Source organism: Neodiprion lecontei, chromosome 3 (genome assembly GCF_021901455.1).
Source record: "Neodiprion lecontei isolate iyNeoLeco1 chromosome 3, iyNeoLeco1.1, whole genome shotgun sequence".
Classification (NCBI taxonomy): Eukaryota; Metazoa; Arthropoda; class Insecta; order Hymenoptera; family Diprionidae; genus Neodiprion; species Neodiprion lecontei.
In genome coordinates this window covers 21,745,330-21,761,876 of record NC_060262.1, presented here as the reverse complement: position 1 = coordinate 21,761,876, position 16,547 = coordinate 21,745,330, and the positions used below count along the sequence as shown (strand labels likewise).

The following is a 16,547-nucleotide window of genomic DNA, read 5'->3' as shown; positions in this document are numbered from 1 at the left end:
TCGTATATTACTGACCGAAAATTTCGTCAGAATTGGTATCATACACTGAGAGAAATTTTTAGTTCCGGTTACCGCTCAGTCTTTAACTATTTTCATTTTTTACCACAATCGTAAAATATACTTCCAGGTACAAAATGAAAATTAGTTTTCTAGCTGTTACCACAAAGTCTTGGATCCGTTACTATTCTTTCTCATTACAATCACTGTTGCTATATTTTCTTGTAACTGGCGCGAAAATTTAGTGCCTGTGCAACAATAAATTGACGCTAAAGCCTTGCTTAGCTAAAAAAAGTAGAGTAAATCTCGGAAACTGATTTTGCGTTGCAATTACCAAAAAAGGATCGACGACAGCGCAAAATGGTTAGGCGTACCTCGTTTTTCGTGATCCCAACAATATTCAAACATTGTTTTTAACGATACCTGTTTTACCGAATTTTTCTAGTTACTGTAAGAAATGAAATTTTTCTCAGTGTAGGCAAAATTCCCCGCTTTAGATTCCCCCTGACTTCCCATATCCCTCGATTTCCAGGCTCGGTTGTCCCGAGGTCCTGCAGGCTTCTGTCGGAGGTGGGTACGTTGCGCACCCAGGAACGCGACGCGGATCACCGCGGTGAGAGGTAGCGCATGCGCCCCGTCGCGTTAATTACGTCTGGACCGGTGCAGCAAGGGATACGTATAGAACTACAGCTAGCTCACCACCACCACAACCACCCAGTCCTCGAGGATACGACCGGCAATTGGAGGACCTCCGACGATACGGAACAGGGTTGCTTTCCGCCTGTGTGTGAGGGTGTGACGCCGAGGGCGACCGCGCAAACGCGTTAATGATAATTACTGACCGCCAGCCAGGACCAAGCCCAATCGAACGCTGGGAGGAGCCGCGAGGGAATCCCAGGGATAAAGTGGGGGAGGCCAAGGGGGACACGGGGGTGGGATTACAGGGCTGAGGTTCGGAATCCGGATGAGGATAAGTGCCCAATAACTGGGACAACGGTTATGGCTCTGCACCTTTCGCGAAAGCCTAAATTCAGTTCTGATTAGGTATAACAAGATGCGGAGGAGCCGGGTAATGCAGCCCCGTGAATATACCTTATATACACTGCTACAGGATCATTTCTGAAGACGATTTTCTTTCGAACTATATCAGAGCATTATTACCCAAGGGATCTGAATAAAAATTCACACCACCAATGAATTAAGCCTCTACTGTATGGGATTTGATTTTATTACAATAATTCCCACGTTCGTGTGATTCAAGTTTCCGCGAGTTGGGAGGAAAAATTCAATCACGAGAGAAAAGATGGGATATGATAGAAATGCCGAAACAAAGCAAAAATTCTTCAATTTTCAAGTTGTTGGTGAAATCCACACACAAGTCGTTTCAAATAGAAGAAGGCGTCGCAATAGTCTGGATAACACGAGGTGTTGACAAAATCGCAAAACAACTTTTGAACTACTGTATAATTCCGATGGATGCAATTATGAGATTCATTAGGGGGTGAAAATACTCTCAAAACTGTGCTTGATAATATGCTTGAACATGAAAAAATGAAAAAAACATTCAGACCGCGATGTTGGTATCCTGAATATCGCTTCAATTTTCATATAGCAGGGTGTACACATACACTTAAACGTTTTTGTAGAAATGACTATACAATCAGTACCTACATCAGAATAGCATCAACTGTAATTGTAAGATAGAATATTAATTTTTCTGAGACCTTCGTGTATTTCAGGGTTGCGATCGGTAGAGCCGTGCCATTGTTTTTGCGTACGATTCGTGATGGAATTTTTCCCCTTTCGCTACCGCGGGGTTGGCTACTGAAGGAGGCACGTGTTTCTGTCGTTTCTGGAAATTACGAATTCCATGGCGTCGCGTCGTGTCCGATACTCGACCCGACTAGGGCGCGCTCGAAACGGGGGCGGAAGAGAATCGAAAGGGCAGGGACCATTCGGGAGACGTTTCCGAACCCGAGTCGGAAAGAAAAAGCTGAAGAAGAAGAAGACGACGACGAAGAAGGAGAGGAAGAAGAAGAAGAAGAAGAAGAAAAAGGAGTAGACGAAGAAGAAGAGTATAATATATAGGAATACCTGGAGAGGGAACAGAGACTGGTTTTCGCACCGGCATTAATTCCGCTCGCGGTCTCGACGGCATCGGTGGTCTTCCGTTCTCATTATAATCGTATTTATAAGGCCTTCCACCTGCACCCCGGCATCTAGCGCGTAAATCGGCACCCACGTTGTGCGTATGATCAATTCACTCGAGCACATCACCGTGGGACCACTTCTAAAATATAAGGGACAAAATTTCAAACGTCACCTACGCAACCTTAACGACAAATGTTACCGAGGTTCCGATTCGTCAAGTTCGATCAGAAACTTAGGTTGCTGATTATACCGACATTGAGATTTGATGGTAAATTTCTGAGGAGCGAATGAAACCTGAGTGGCTGTTCGAGGGTACGAAACAGCGAAGCTGCGGCCGAATATTGCATCGATATATTCGTTCACGATTGGAACTCTTTTCAACCAAGCTTTATTGATCGCAACTTTGGAAGTTGAAGACAAGCAAGCTGCACGTTGACGAAGGAGACCAACTTTCGACGGTCTAATGCCCTAATCATCCCGGGTTCTGGATGAGTCAGGAACGGTGGACTAGAAGGATGAGATGAAGAAGCAGAAGATGAGGAGGAGGAGGAGAGGGAGGCGGAGGAGGAAGAGGAATCAGAGGCGGCAACAGCAGGTGGTGCGCGGAACTAAACACTACCTGCTGCTGCTGTTCACCGCACAAAAACCTGGCTACTGGTTTCGCTCGTTCTCCTGATGCGCCTCGCTCTTGGACTCCCGAGTTACGCTATTCATGTGGAGCTATTACTCTGGTTGAACAAACCGCTGGATTTTCGCAATTGTTATATCAACACCTGCATCCACATGTGTTTTTAATTTTTTCCCCCTTTCTTGCATCATGATATTTTTACCGGTTCTTTGACGAATTATTTCCAATTTGGTGAACAATGATAGAGAAAAATGTCGATTTTTCTTAAAAATAGTTAGAATATCCGTAAAGATGGATAGAAGAATCGTCAGAGATATCTTCGTGGTTGTACAAGAATTACAAAAAGTGGTGATTCAAGAAGTTCCGTTGTTTATTGAAAAGGTATACGAACAAGTTTTGCCGATCCGTATTTTACTATTCCATTTATATGTATAGTACAGGCTCACTTGTAAAGGAATTATGCGATGGCTACACGACGATCGGGTTGAAAATATTGACCTGGCTATTAAGGGCAGTAATTAACAGATACAAGAATGTGTATTTATTACTTGGAGGCTGCAATCAATTTTAATTGGCTTCTGAAACTCCTCCGCATGGTTTACGGGTCTGCGCCTGTTACATTTCCTACATTATAGAGGGGCGTGAATAAGTCCTGCTGCGAGGGTGTTGAAAATCCGAATGCCACATAACGATTCATTCGGAGGGAATGAAAAGACGGATGATTGGGAAAAAGTCAGGATTATTTGTGTGGGTTTCCCAATTTCAAATTCACACGCAATCAGAGACATTTATGCCCTAACAGATGCATGTCTAATTAACCCTGAATAACCCCTGATCAAATCAGCCTGAATTTAATAACGTTAACGTAACGAAACATCATGGAAAAATCGTTATCGCGCAATTTTAGAATAACTTTCAAGAAGTCGACCTTTTAAGATAACAGTATGTTTTGTTTACGATGGTTTACTGAATTTCAGAGATTGTTAAAGGTGCGAAGTAACGATCTTGCCTAAACATGCATCGTTACCGTAACGGTACTAACTTCATACTCATCTGATCAACGGATCTGTATAATAGGTATAATTTAAGGACGTAGAGATATTTGATTATCGATTTCACACCAATCTTTCACTATTTCAAACAAATCAAAAACAACGTATATAGTTGATCATTGGAATACGAAAAAAAAGATTGTGGAAATTACTTATTATTGAAATGAAAAAATTCAAAGACTTTGGGGCATGGGATTTAGAAGTGAGATAGAAGCTTGGTGTTTTGATCTAAAATTTTTCAGCATTTATATTGAGACATTTTAGCCCAGGGGAGCAACTAAGATTGGCCTAGTGTACATATTCACGGACCTCGCACACTTTGAATTTGGTATTGGTGATTTGATAGGTGATAGCAACATAAGTACCACGTTGCAAGCAAGTTAGTATATAAAATCTCGAAAGAAGGTCCGTGGCGAACGCGTTTAATTATGAATACCGGGGTGGAAAGGTGTTGCAAAGGACAGTATCTGATTCGGTTATCCACCAGCAGTAGCCGCACTAGCTGTACCTCGAATAGCCCCACCAAGTGCAGCACATCGGAGTTGCTGTGCTTTTGCATAGCGTTTGATGTATAACCCCGTTGCGTTGTTGCAACGTTGTATTCGTTTACACACAACATAGTCATAGGTACTTATACACACGAATACTCGGAGGTGCGCGCAGGTTGTTATTATCGCTTGATTATTATGATTTGAATAAAAGAAAATTAAGATTATGACGAGCGAAGACCGCGCCTCACCATGAGTATTAACAATTATGAACCGACGATGATCCGTCCTCGTGTGATAACACAAAATGAGTAGTAAGGAGAAAACATGCAGCGTATACTCGTATACAAGGCAATCACAATACCGTACCATACTTCTACACCTGTACATACCTGCAGTAATTACGCAAATCGCTGATTCTTAATGTTTGAATTTCATACCGATTCAAATTTGGAATACGGACAGCTATATTATTAATACTGCATACACAAATGTATCGCAGAATGTATTGCTCAAAAAAAATAAATAAGTAAAAAAATTTCTCTATTACATAGACCCTAATTGGATTGTGTGATGTAGTATACAATAAACATATAAAATACGCTTTTGAAGCGTTGTGCATTTTGAATCAAGTATTTCTGAACATTCCACTATAAATTCAATATCGAAACGAACGAAAGCGAGATAAAAATTGATCGTTCCGTAAAATATGATTCCATAGAAAGTTCCGCGACCGTGTAAGTTGGGTTGCCTGCACGTCTGGCGCAGAGCATGTGACACTTCAACACTATATGTATATTTATTCATAGTTACTATGTGAAAAATGCACCACACGATTAATGGGTTTGGATTTGGCCTGGTTTTGAAAAAAATCATAATCCAATTCAATCCGCAGACCTGATATTATTATAACGTGTCGAATGGAAGGCGACAACGTACATTCGGGTACGTTACAGTAGGTAGCAAATGGATGGGGCGGAGGTGGAGGCGGAGGACCGATGATGCAGAGGTTAATCACTGGCGTTAGTTTTTAATAAACGGTTCAGAGAGAGGCGATCCCCGAAGCAGCTCCCTAAAGAGCAACGCGAGCGAGCTCGATCATCAATAACATCTTCGGTCCCGCGAGCCTTCCTCGTGATCCTGCAGGTCTCTCTGACACAGCTACAGGTTACAGCAGTAGTCGACCGACCGTGCGAGTTCCTGTGCCTGTGTGTCTCGTACACACGGGTTAAACTCTAAGAGCCACTCGCTTCTCGACTCTGTTGCAGGAACTATGCACACACAGGCTGCGATGGTAACCTAACCGAAGATCGTATCTCCGTGGTTATTAATTAACCGTGTATGTATACCGTAAAGGCGCGTACGTCGTCCGGAGGATGAGTAGAAGAAAGCCTTCTTTCATCACCTCGCGAGGTATCGAATATGTGTGCGTAGGTGCTTCTATATACCCCTAATTCCAATGCTCCGGTGTACGTTGCGTTACACTTGTGTAGTTTTCACGGCAGGATTCGTACCGTGAAAAGGACGATATGCACAAGTTTTATATACCCGATACATGTGTTAGATATTTTCGATAATTTGGATAAATGGGGAACTTGTCAACATGCCGGTTTTGAGATAAGCTTGTTTAAGTTTCGCTGACGTTCGATTAACTTACCCGTTGATCGAGGTGCGACTGATGAACCATGACAGGGCAGATTTCGCGAACGAGTGCCAAGTTTGCAAGAGTAGCGAGTCCGATCTCTCGGCCGACTTCTCGAGGAAAACACTGGCAGCTTCATCCGGCTCATCGTTGTTCGCTCCGACTCCCAGTGGCACCCAGAGATTGCGAAGATCCTCTCGTATCCGCGTTTCGTCCACCTTGTACCACTGCACACCCCGAAAAAACTTGTTAGCTGGTTTGCAGTTGAACATTTTATTTATTTTTTTTCAAAATTTGAACCGTTTTTTACTCAGAAATCGAATCCTTTTTTAACACAGTTTATACCGTCCTCGAATACAGTTAAAATATCGCCATTTGTATCGTCGATTGAGATCGTCCTTTTTTTTTTTCCTTTTACAAAAATGATTTTCAAATTAGATCCCACAAACTTGATCGCTGCGGTATAAATTATAAGGCTGAACTAGCGATGCGAAATTATATATTAAACCGTTGTAAAAGTCGATTCTCCAACGGTCAACGAGTGTTTTATATATTACAATTACAGAAAGCACGCGCTGTATTCTCGGGTTAATTTTGTTGACTGACGATGATCAGTTGAACATACGAATAGATCGCGACGATGCTCAGAGGATAGTTCCTAATAACTAATTAAAATTGAAAGAGAATCGGAATGGCAATACGACACAGCCGCGTCAGTGATTGGATTAGATTGTTGTTTGTTGCCGTGCGCGGCGGTATATATTAGGTATAATAACCAATTATGCGATATATCCGCAGCGGGGATTGGGGAACGAGTCCAATTGAAAGGTAGCGGTTAGTACATTATACGGTATATACATAATATCCCGGCAGCTCTCGGCTAATCTGCGCGCTGCGGCAGCGGACGTTGAAATTAAACGAAATTGTAATCAACGCGAGTTTTTGTCTCGTTCAATCTGCGGCGCTCACCGAGCCGCCGGAGGGGGGAAGGCGAGGGTAATTAGGCGAGCTTTCGCGCTTCGCAACGGGGGACACTTGTTGCGTTCCCTCGATCTCTCTTTCTTCGTCTCTCTTCGTCCGACCACCTAGGCCGAGGAAAGAGAGAGAGAGGGAGAGAGTTTCAGGGAGAGCCGGGAACCCAGATGAACAGACGGACGACCGGAGGAGAGTAATTAACGCCTCGCGCCAGGTGTGCCGACCTAAGGAGTTGTTTATGGTGCGTGCCATGCCCGACCAGGAATGCTGCGTACCACCGGGTCTCCTCGCGATCCTTATACTTATGTGGTAAAAACACAGGAAATTACTCTTGCCGCGGTACTTCCGCAATGCCGCTGTACCGCTGCCTACTCACGTCGCGTCGCTGATCGTGAGCCAGGCGAACGATTATCGCAATCGTTGTAGGGACGATTTTTATTTTGCTACGTAGGTATACCGAGATGAACGGTGAAACTCGACAGGCTGCAGATTTACCGACTGCGCATGCGCGAAATAATTCAACTCTATTGGTCGGTCAGACAAAGCAGGGGAGCCAACTTACTCGATAATGGGTATGAAGTGTCCAACCTTTTCGTGTCAAGAGACGAATTGAAATTATGTTGGTACGATGACTCATCCGTCAACAGAGATTCAATGATATAAATTTGCCAAACGTTCCCGAATCACTGCATCAACTATTCGTGGTGTACTGGACCAGAAAAACTGCATCACCTACGCAACCTCGGCAAGACGCGTTTGACAGCTAAAACTTGAGGTGGCCGGCTTGCGTGAAAATTCAAAAATGATCGCGTATGCGCAATCGGATGCTAAATCTACTAATTGTGAGTTTCACCATTTTCTCTTGGTATAAATACACTTATAGTACACATGTGTATGCGATGTGGTGCACAGTTGAAAAATTCGAGTCTTTACACGAAGGATGCATTTTCTCATCGGAGCAGCCTGCAACTGTATAGTGAAAAAAGGGGAAAAAAATGACGAAATTATTTGAAATTACCAGGCAAATTATACAATTGTTTTCTACCAAGAGAATAATTATTTTGCACTGATTGTGAGACTCCTTTAACTCATTTTCATGGCAATCGATGTACCAAAGTAGGATGTATAGGTTCGAGAATATTCGAATTACCTTCATTCATATAATTACAATAATCATTCTCTTCGATCTGACAAAATTAAAACCACAAGTTACTAAATAAAAGAGAAAACTAGTTACGACATGCGCATTATTTTCCCAATTTGTCAACCATAAATAATTAAAATAATGCAGTAGACAGAAAATGTTACACGGAAAATGAGGGTACTGGTTGAACCGAGTAGCCTGCAAGTACAAACACACACACACACACATGTATGAAGGACTCGGACAAGGGAAATCGCCACGGCTAATGACGCGAAGAGGAATGCCCGGGTTGTAAAGTAGGCGAGCTACCGCGCGGCAGTAGCAACGCTGCAGCCATTTGTAACACGCCGGAGGTAAAATATCTCGGACAGAAAAACCGGAATCAAAGTGTGATGATGCCTCCGCTGGGCACAATTAGTGCACGACACATGCTGCGGCGCTGTAATTAAAATTATTCTACGTCCCGCCCCCCTGTTTACTTTTACATATACATGCATCCATGTAGGTGTGGCTTTATTCGGCTCCGGGTTATTTATCTTGACCGTGATCTTCTTCCATTTTATACATTGTCATCCCGCAATGTCCGGTATAGCTATAGAAGGGTGACGAATTTTTATTGTACGTGTATAATTACTCGGGGTGTATTACGTACACTTGATGATACACTCTGATAATAAAAAAATTGTAATTTGTAGCAGTTTTCTGTACGCAAATGAAAGTTCAGTAAACGGGGAATCTGTGAATAAAATTCAAAATTATAATTCCACGGGGATTCTGTAACTTTTCAGGTGACATAGAAATTTTGTCGGGTGTATAATTGGAGACAATATTTTTCTCTATTAACATATTTTTTCTAGTAAAATATTTTTGGAATCATTTCGAATATCTTATGCATTTCTCATGGAAGGGATTGAAGATTTGAGAAAAATTTTCATTACACATCGGTTATTTAAGGATTAAAGAGAATAATAATAATGGTAGCAATCATAATGAAACGAACTCGCCGAAAACATTCCCTAACAGTGAGATTCCCAAGTTTTCCAGATTTTTCCAAGAAGTAAACAGCCCGGTGAACAGATTTCAATGAAATTCCATCTTAAACGGACGGTTCGATTTCCAATTTTATTTTTCTGTTGATATGTTGCAGGACGTTTAGAAAAAAAGGAAAACGATTTTCAAAGCATGGAATAATACAATTGCTTCGTAGTAATCGTTCAATTAGCGTAACCACTGTTAGCTACGTTACATTTGCATCAAATTTACACGGTTAATTTTTTATGAAAAAACAAAGTCGATGTCTTTGCACTAGGTTCAAAGTTTCGTACTTTCACCGAAATTAATTATGGCTAGCAGTGATTTCGCTAATTGAGAGATTACTATGAAGAACAATTGCTTAAAAAATTTCTAATTTTGCAAATGGTGTTTTTTTTTTTTTTTTGCGCAACGGCCTAAATCGCACAGAGGGAATAAAAATGAAAATAGTAATGGTCTGGAATGCCCGAGGTACAAAATTAAGAAACCAATATTTTTGTAGCAGAAGAATTCTCGCATTCGCTATCCAATGCAGATTTTTTTAGGTGTCGAATTTCCGCCCAAGACGAATACACTAGATAAGTTGAAAAAATAAATATAACGGTTGAAAATCGAATTTTAAATGAAAACAACTCGAATGACTGAAATATTCTTTAAAACAACGAGGAATCAATCGAGGAGTTAACTAAAATCCTTGGAAGTCTACGTTGCGAATGATTTGAAATCACGCGACAGGGCTGAAGAAACGATACGGCAAGCGTTGAAGATCCTGAGAGTCGTTGTGCAAGTATTGCGATAAACGCCAAACGGTTCCAACTCATTGATATTCTATTGACGTCTATCTTATCACGCGCTGTCATTGATATCCAGCGTTTCCCCAGCGTTCTCGATGATTTCGAGTGATTTGTCGGGATTTCCCGTGATCCCCGTCCGACCCGGGAGTCACTGAGAAACGCCAAGAATGCAGAGGAAATCATCGGAAATCAGGAATAGCGTTGGAATTCACTCGACGGATCACTCGATGAATCGAATCGTTAATTTGATTATTCCAAGCGATCGGTTCGCGTCGCCGCGTCGGTGATGGTGGAAAGGCGGCAATAGAATAGCGAACGACGTACGCGCAGAATGCGCCATGGCCACGTACCAACACGCCGTAGGAATCTCAAGAGCTCCACTTACGGCGGTCAAACATCCCTACAATTCGCCGCCCCGAGCGGCGTAAACGCCGCGGCGTTGTTTATGGTTCCTCGGGTCGTGCCCCGTTCCCGGTTTCCCTCACACGTGGTCCAACCAACGCCTGCGAGGCCACGTGGATCTGGTGCAGTGCACCCTTTCGCCTCGTTTTATGGATATGCAACCGATGTCCGTCGGGGCGCGAAGCGCCAAGAAACCGCGTTCATCGCTCAACGAAATACCCGACGTATCGGAATCCAAGGTTATATTGTTCCTCGCCTTCAGGACGTCCAACGATTATTCCAATATAACGCTGTGCAATTAATCCATTATTCGGCAGCTTCGATTAATCGGTTGATCGAAGCTGCCTTGTAAAAATTATGCAGGTCGATTGATATGTGAATCGAAATCGTCGATCAATCGATTAATTAAAAAAACTATCGATCGATTAATCGAGGAAACGATTAATCGAAGCTGCCGATCGCATAGCAATAATTTCGAACGATTCCATCGTATCTCTTTACACGATTTTATGCGATATAACAGGATTTCACACACTGACTCTCCTTTTTACTTCACAAATCCTTCGTAGGTATACGCGGTTTCAAATATTTTTCTACCGATTTCAAGTGCACGGTGAAAAATATTCTCTAACGACTTCAAATCGATGAATATAACTGAAATGCATATAACGCTATTGACCATATCTATAAACGAAGCGGCAAACAAAAAGAACATTAGAATGTAATCCCCCAACCTCGCCCCCCCCCCCCCCGCCGAATTTTTTTAATCAACTGCTTTTTTTTTCTCTGACCTTTTACGAAGAATTCATAAAAAAAAAAATAAATAAATAGATTTTTGTGTACAAATTCAATGGTTACGTAATTTTCTTGTTGTTTTTTTTTTTAACCACCGATCTTTTTATATTACACTACATGACAAATTCAAGGTTTATACAGATGGTGGCTAATAGAAATAGATGAAAACATTCGAGAACTCTTCGCCGTGATCCAATTATAATTTATCTCTGACTCAAATTCGAACAAGATATAAAATAATTTGACTATCCAACGAATGAAGATCCTAATTAACCGGTATTCGAAAGCACGTTTATCATCCATTTGATGGTCATGGAACAGAGCATGTGAAAGCAAATTATTTTTAAAATTGCGCTTTTGCACAGGGGAACTTTTATTCTTGACGTTCCTTACCGCCACAAATTTCCTAACTCTTCCCTGACTTTCAGGTTTTCCCTGATCAGCGGTTATCATGAATAGGGACTACGGACGTAGAAGTTTAAGAACCGGTAATCAAAAAATCGCAAATTCAGCCGGTAATCACGGAATCACGACTCGCGCAGTGTCGCACGCACAAACTATTCTTCGTATGTATAAAAAAAAGTACGAGAGCGTCGTTGTTTCATTCTTCACCAAGTCCAAAAAACAGGAAAGAAGGGTGCAAGGATGTAGGGGTGGGTTCTAGCCGCGGCTAAGTAAGCGGAGAATTTTCCCCAGAAATCGATAAACCGTCAGCCCCTAATATCCTTAAGCATAGTCCGGCATCAGAGAACTTTGCTCTCAGGTTGGACAAGTGTGTTGTTATACATGTACCTACACATAAACACGCGGGGGTGTAAGATGAACGCGTGCATGTGCGCGGCAACGCTACACCATGGTGTTTTAAGGTTTTAAAAAGGGGCAGAGGCGCACTGAAATATTAAGTGAGTGATGGATGGCGCTCCAGGGGGAACCGAGGCGACGAGCCCGAGACTGGGGCATCCGGGCGAGGCTCCTCGGGGCCCCGCCGATATATATACGAGTATATAGCACATCTCGAGCCAACCGAATTTCCTGAAAAATCGTCATCCTCGATTCGCCGATGCTGATTTTTATCCGGGTTACGGTGTGCGGCGAAAATTGATTCGTGACAAGGTTTAGGAATTTTTTTTTTTATTCCAAAAAGACGGTTCGGTTACCCAGCAATATGCGTTCCTCGATCAAATTGACTTGGAAAATTACGTGTATGATCGTAGGCAAAGAATTTTGTAAATATAGGTTTAGATGTTGAATATAAATTATGAACAAATTTTATGTAATAGATTACGAAAATTGTAAATATTCCTTTTACTTCTGTTATATAAATTTATAGCAATAACCGAAAAACGTACTATATATTCATTCGTGTATCCATTCAATCATTCGCTCACAAAGTACGTAAATTATCGATCAGCAGGTGAAACAGATTAAAATTGGAAATACATATCGTTTTTCTTTCATTAAAATTGTTTCTCGAACTATTCTTTATTCCTTTTTGAATATTCTCTTTTTCTTCATTCATTTTAAAATAGTCTCTTGTATCAATTTATATTTCTTTCATCGAAGTTTTGTCGTTATAATTTCTTGAATTGTTTTGTTAACAATTATTCACTTATCTTTTACTACCAGCTAAGCAGATCAATCGATGGTATCCGTGATCGCGACAGGTTCGTTGAACCGTAGATTCATGTAATTATATTGTTGAAGATACCACACATAGTTGATGTTTTATACATCTCTGATTTGATTATGTAAAACGGAATCTTCGGATTAGTCAATTATTTTACACGTTATCGAAGTTAAATTCTATAGGAAGAAAACGAAAATAAAAGACACGTATTAGGAAAAGCAATTTTGCACGTGGTGCTCTGACGATAGTTTCGCAGTGAGAGGTGTAAATCCAAGAAGGTGGACACCACGTGATGTACAAATAGGTTCAATGTCAACTCACAGTACTTGTTTTGGTTTGAGGTGGGGATATTTGAATCGTTGCAACTTCAAACTGAATTACATAATCAAAACCGGATATAAACAGTATTTTTCTCAAGAATTCAAGGATATTTTTTGCTATTTTAAAAATCATTGGCCCTGTGGTTGTGTTTTTTTAATTTTTTTTTTTTTAAATAAACTTGTCACCACACGCACGCGTCAAAAAGTTTGCAAAGCTGCAAGATTTCATTTCCAGCCGCAAACATTGACGGATAATTCTTTGATACGATTGGCAAAAATAAATTATACTACTACGATTATGCTTCGTATCCGATAGCACGTAATGTGATACAAGATTGTGTCAACGGGCTTTTACGTACGTAGAATACAAACTTACACACACGAGTGAATATCGGGGCCCGTAGAAGTCGGAGCGTTCTGTACCGGGATATATCGAGAAACGAGCAAGCAGACAGCTTTACTGCATGATCATTAATTACCGCTTATCGAACGTCTAACCCGTAACGGTCTCGAGTAAGGGTTTAGCCTAATCCCGAAACGGTGCAAAGTGCGTGTTATATCGTCGTTAGCTCCGGATCCCAAGTAAATATAAAACATCGAATATATACATATATATATATATATATAGATATCTAATTATCACGATCGGAGTTTGGGATGAAGAATATTCCCCGCATCGTCAATTTATATCGCGATTAGAGCCAGTTAAAAATTGTTCTTTCTTTTACTCCGTCGATGAAGAACCGTTTAAGCAGATGGATGCATATCCCCATGCAAATGCCGTTGTAGTGTAAGAAATCTGCGAAATAGTCCAGTGTTTTTAACCGGATTTTGCGAGTATCGATAGGAGCAGAAAAGTCCGCGCAAGCTACGCACATCGGTTGAAGAACATGATAAAAAAAAACGTATTTTTATAAAATTGAATTCGGGTATCCTGACATTTAAATTTCCTGCGACCGGATGTCGCTGATCGTGAGTTCCAATGAAATGATAAATACACCCAGAGACCCAATTCGAGCCCGGGTAACGGGTACAGCTCAAGTGTCTACATCAGAGACACAGAGACGCTGAATCCCTCGCCCGGGGCTCGATCAGAAACTTGATATTCTTTGCAGGCGCAAGCTCTCTTCTCGATCTGATGTGATGCGATGTGATGTGCTGCTACCGACCCGTAGCCCGGCGGTGCAGCGGGGGATGTATTTTCGCGTGAACTGCTTCGTTATATACGGGAAGGTTGTATAAGGCAAGGCGAGGAAAGGCAAGGAAAGGCAAGGCACACACGGCGCGCGAGCAAAGGAGCCGTCACGGTTAGTTAGACTTTGCAGTTTGCAATCGAGGCCGCCGCGCGATTCCCCGACTCCCGCTAATTTTCTCCTATTTCGATTTTTCCCTCTTTATTTCCCTCATCGAAGAATGGCTTTCCTCGGTGCGTCGGTAACGCGCGTTCTACGTATAGAGGAGCGCACCACACGTGCAAGAGCTTTGGCTCGGTGCAAATTGGAAAGTCTTTACTCCAAGCCTTGCAGCGGGTAATTATAAATAGGCTGGGAGTCCGAGAGGCCCGCAGCGCAAGCAGCGGCGAGAGATGTTTCAGGAATATCGACGACGTAATTACGCATAATTACCGCTCCGGAGCCTCTGGAGGGCACACAAGACAGGCAGGTAAGCCCGGCCGCCTCTTATTCTTATTCTCATTCTCATTCTCGCTATTTCTCTCCTGCTCTTTCTCCGCGGATACATACATCCGTAACCTCACGCAGGGCGTAGGACGCGCCGCGTCGGGGAACCGGTGGTTGGCCTTGTACGATAATTGTACTAATTATTACCGGCGTGCCTCCTTCCCTCCCCCCCCCGCCCCCCCATTCCACCTTCCACCTTCCAACTTCCACCTTCCCGCCGGCTCCTCGCCGTTCGCAAATCCTCGCCTCTTTTAAAATCGAATCTTTTCCTCCAACAACCGCTGCACGCGCGCCCTCGACTCTTTCGGACATTGTTATTATTCTTACTCCTTTTTTGTTCTCCTTCTATTTTATCGTTTTTTTCTCTCAAACATCTCTCGTTCCCCACGGCCACAGCGAATTCGACGTCTCGTTCGCACGCGGTCGAATTCGGAAATCGAGCCGCCGAAATTATCCTTTCCCCGAGAAACACCCGACAAATCGAGCGCGAATAATTCAACTCATTGTGTTCGAAATTCAAACATTTGGATTACAGGAGCGCGCCTGCGGCCCTGTGACAGTTGACGCAGGACGCTGTGAACGAACACACACGCACGCTCACGCACACATTCGATCGACCCTATCTCACACCTAGTCGAACCACTCGGTTCTACGAGGAAAGCGCGGGGCTGCGCGCGCACGCGCAGACGGACGGGAATTTCCGAAGCTTTGCGATCGTTCCTCCGTAAGAACGGGGCATCTTAAAATTCCGAGGTTACTCGGTTCGCTCGGTTTTGACTCCTCACCTGGGTTTTGTCGTAGACGCGAAGTCGCTCGTCCGCCTTCTGCTTGTCGTATATCATCCGCGCGATTCCGCCCCGGGGTCGGTAACTCTTCATGACTGCGCCGCTTCCTCGGTCCGATGACAACGCGGCTGTGGGTCCTTGGGCGGCTGCCAAGGCTAGTAGAATCGCGTAAATGTGTCCCATTCGCGGGGTGGCTCCGTACTGACACTGTCCACGCGCCCTCTGCACCTGGCCATCCTGGCCGCGACTTGGCTTATCCGGATTTATCTAAATACCGAAGGACACGGGCCGGATCCGCGTTCTATCACTCTACGGAAGACCGTTCTCCTCGTCGGCACGTGGCCATGTTGACAGATTAACCGCCATCTCACGCTGTAGCCTGCACCCACAGCGCCGCGGCGATTTATGCTCCGTCGGTAATCCAGGGGTCCGGTGCATTACCGACCGCTGTAGGATTCCCGAGTTTGAATCACGCGCGGCACCGACACGATGTTACTCGCTTTGTATTCCCGTTTTTGCACCTTTGTGAAGACGGATCGAGCTATCGTGTCGTTGTTTGAGGTTTTGAGAAGCCGTTTACAAGGAGAAAGTCGCGTTTTTTATACTTGTCCCGAAATTTCATTGCGACATTAATTGTAAGGTAAACCTTAAGGGCCCAATTAGATACTTGGTCGTACTTACAGATACGAGCTGGGAAATGTTATGAGATACGCTAAGATTAGTGGTGTTAAAATGGGTAAAACAAGAATATTTTCGCCGCAAGTTTTTCTTGTATCGAAATTGTATGTAATAATTGTAATTGAACACTGACTCAAGAGGCAGTGGTGCGAGAAAATTAAAGAACCGATCTGAAAATCGATCAATTATATTTATATCTCCGATTTTGCGAATCGATATATTGGATGGAAATAGCATCGGTTCCTCATAATCGACAAAACATTTAACTGAAACAAACGAGCTATTTATTGACAGCGTTAATACTATTATTCAGTGTACCATTGTTGGCAACAAATAAACGTTATTTTGAAGTATTCTA

General features: G+C 42.8%; 1 protein-coding gene across 3 annotated transcripts in view; it reads right to left on the bottom strand.

The window, feature by feature from the left end:
- The window catches only part of LOC107222886 (protein-L-histidine N-pros-methyltransferase), a 33,083-nt gene extending 17,211 nt beyond the window's left edge, over window positions 1-15,872 (bottom strand). For 2 of the 3 annotated variants that reach the window (XM_046735889.1, XM_015662416.2), the window contains exons 1-2: window positions 15,512-15,871; window positions 5,974-6,185 (exon numbers count right to left, since the gene is read on the bottom strand). In XM_046735889.1, the coding sequence (XP_046591845.1) occupies window positions 5,974-6,185; window positions 15,512-15,694 (395 nt within the window). In that variant the 5' untranslated portion in view covers window positions 15,695-15,871. Of the gene's footprint in view, window positions 1-5,973; window positions 6,186-15,511 lie in introns of all 3 variants that reach the window. The other variant, XM_015662417.2, reaches the window with a different exon arrangement.
- Between the last annotated feature and the right edge of the window lie 675 nt (window positions 15,873-16,547).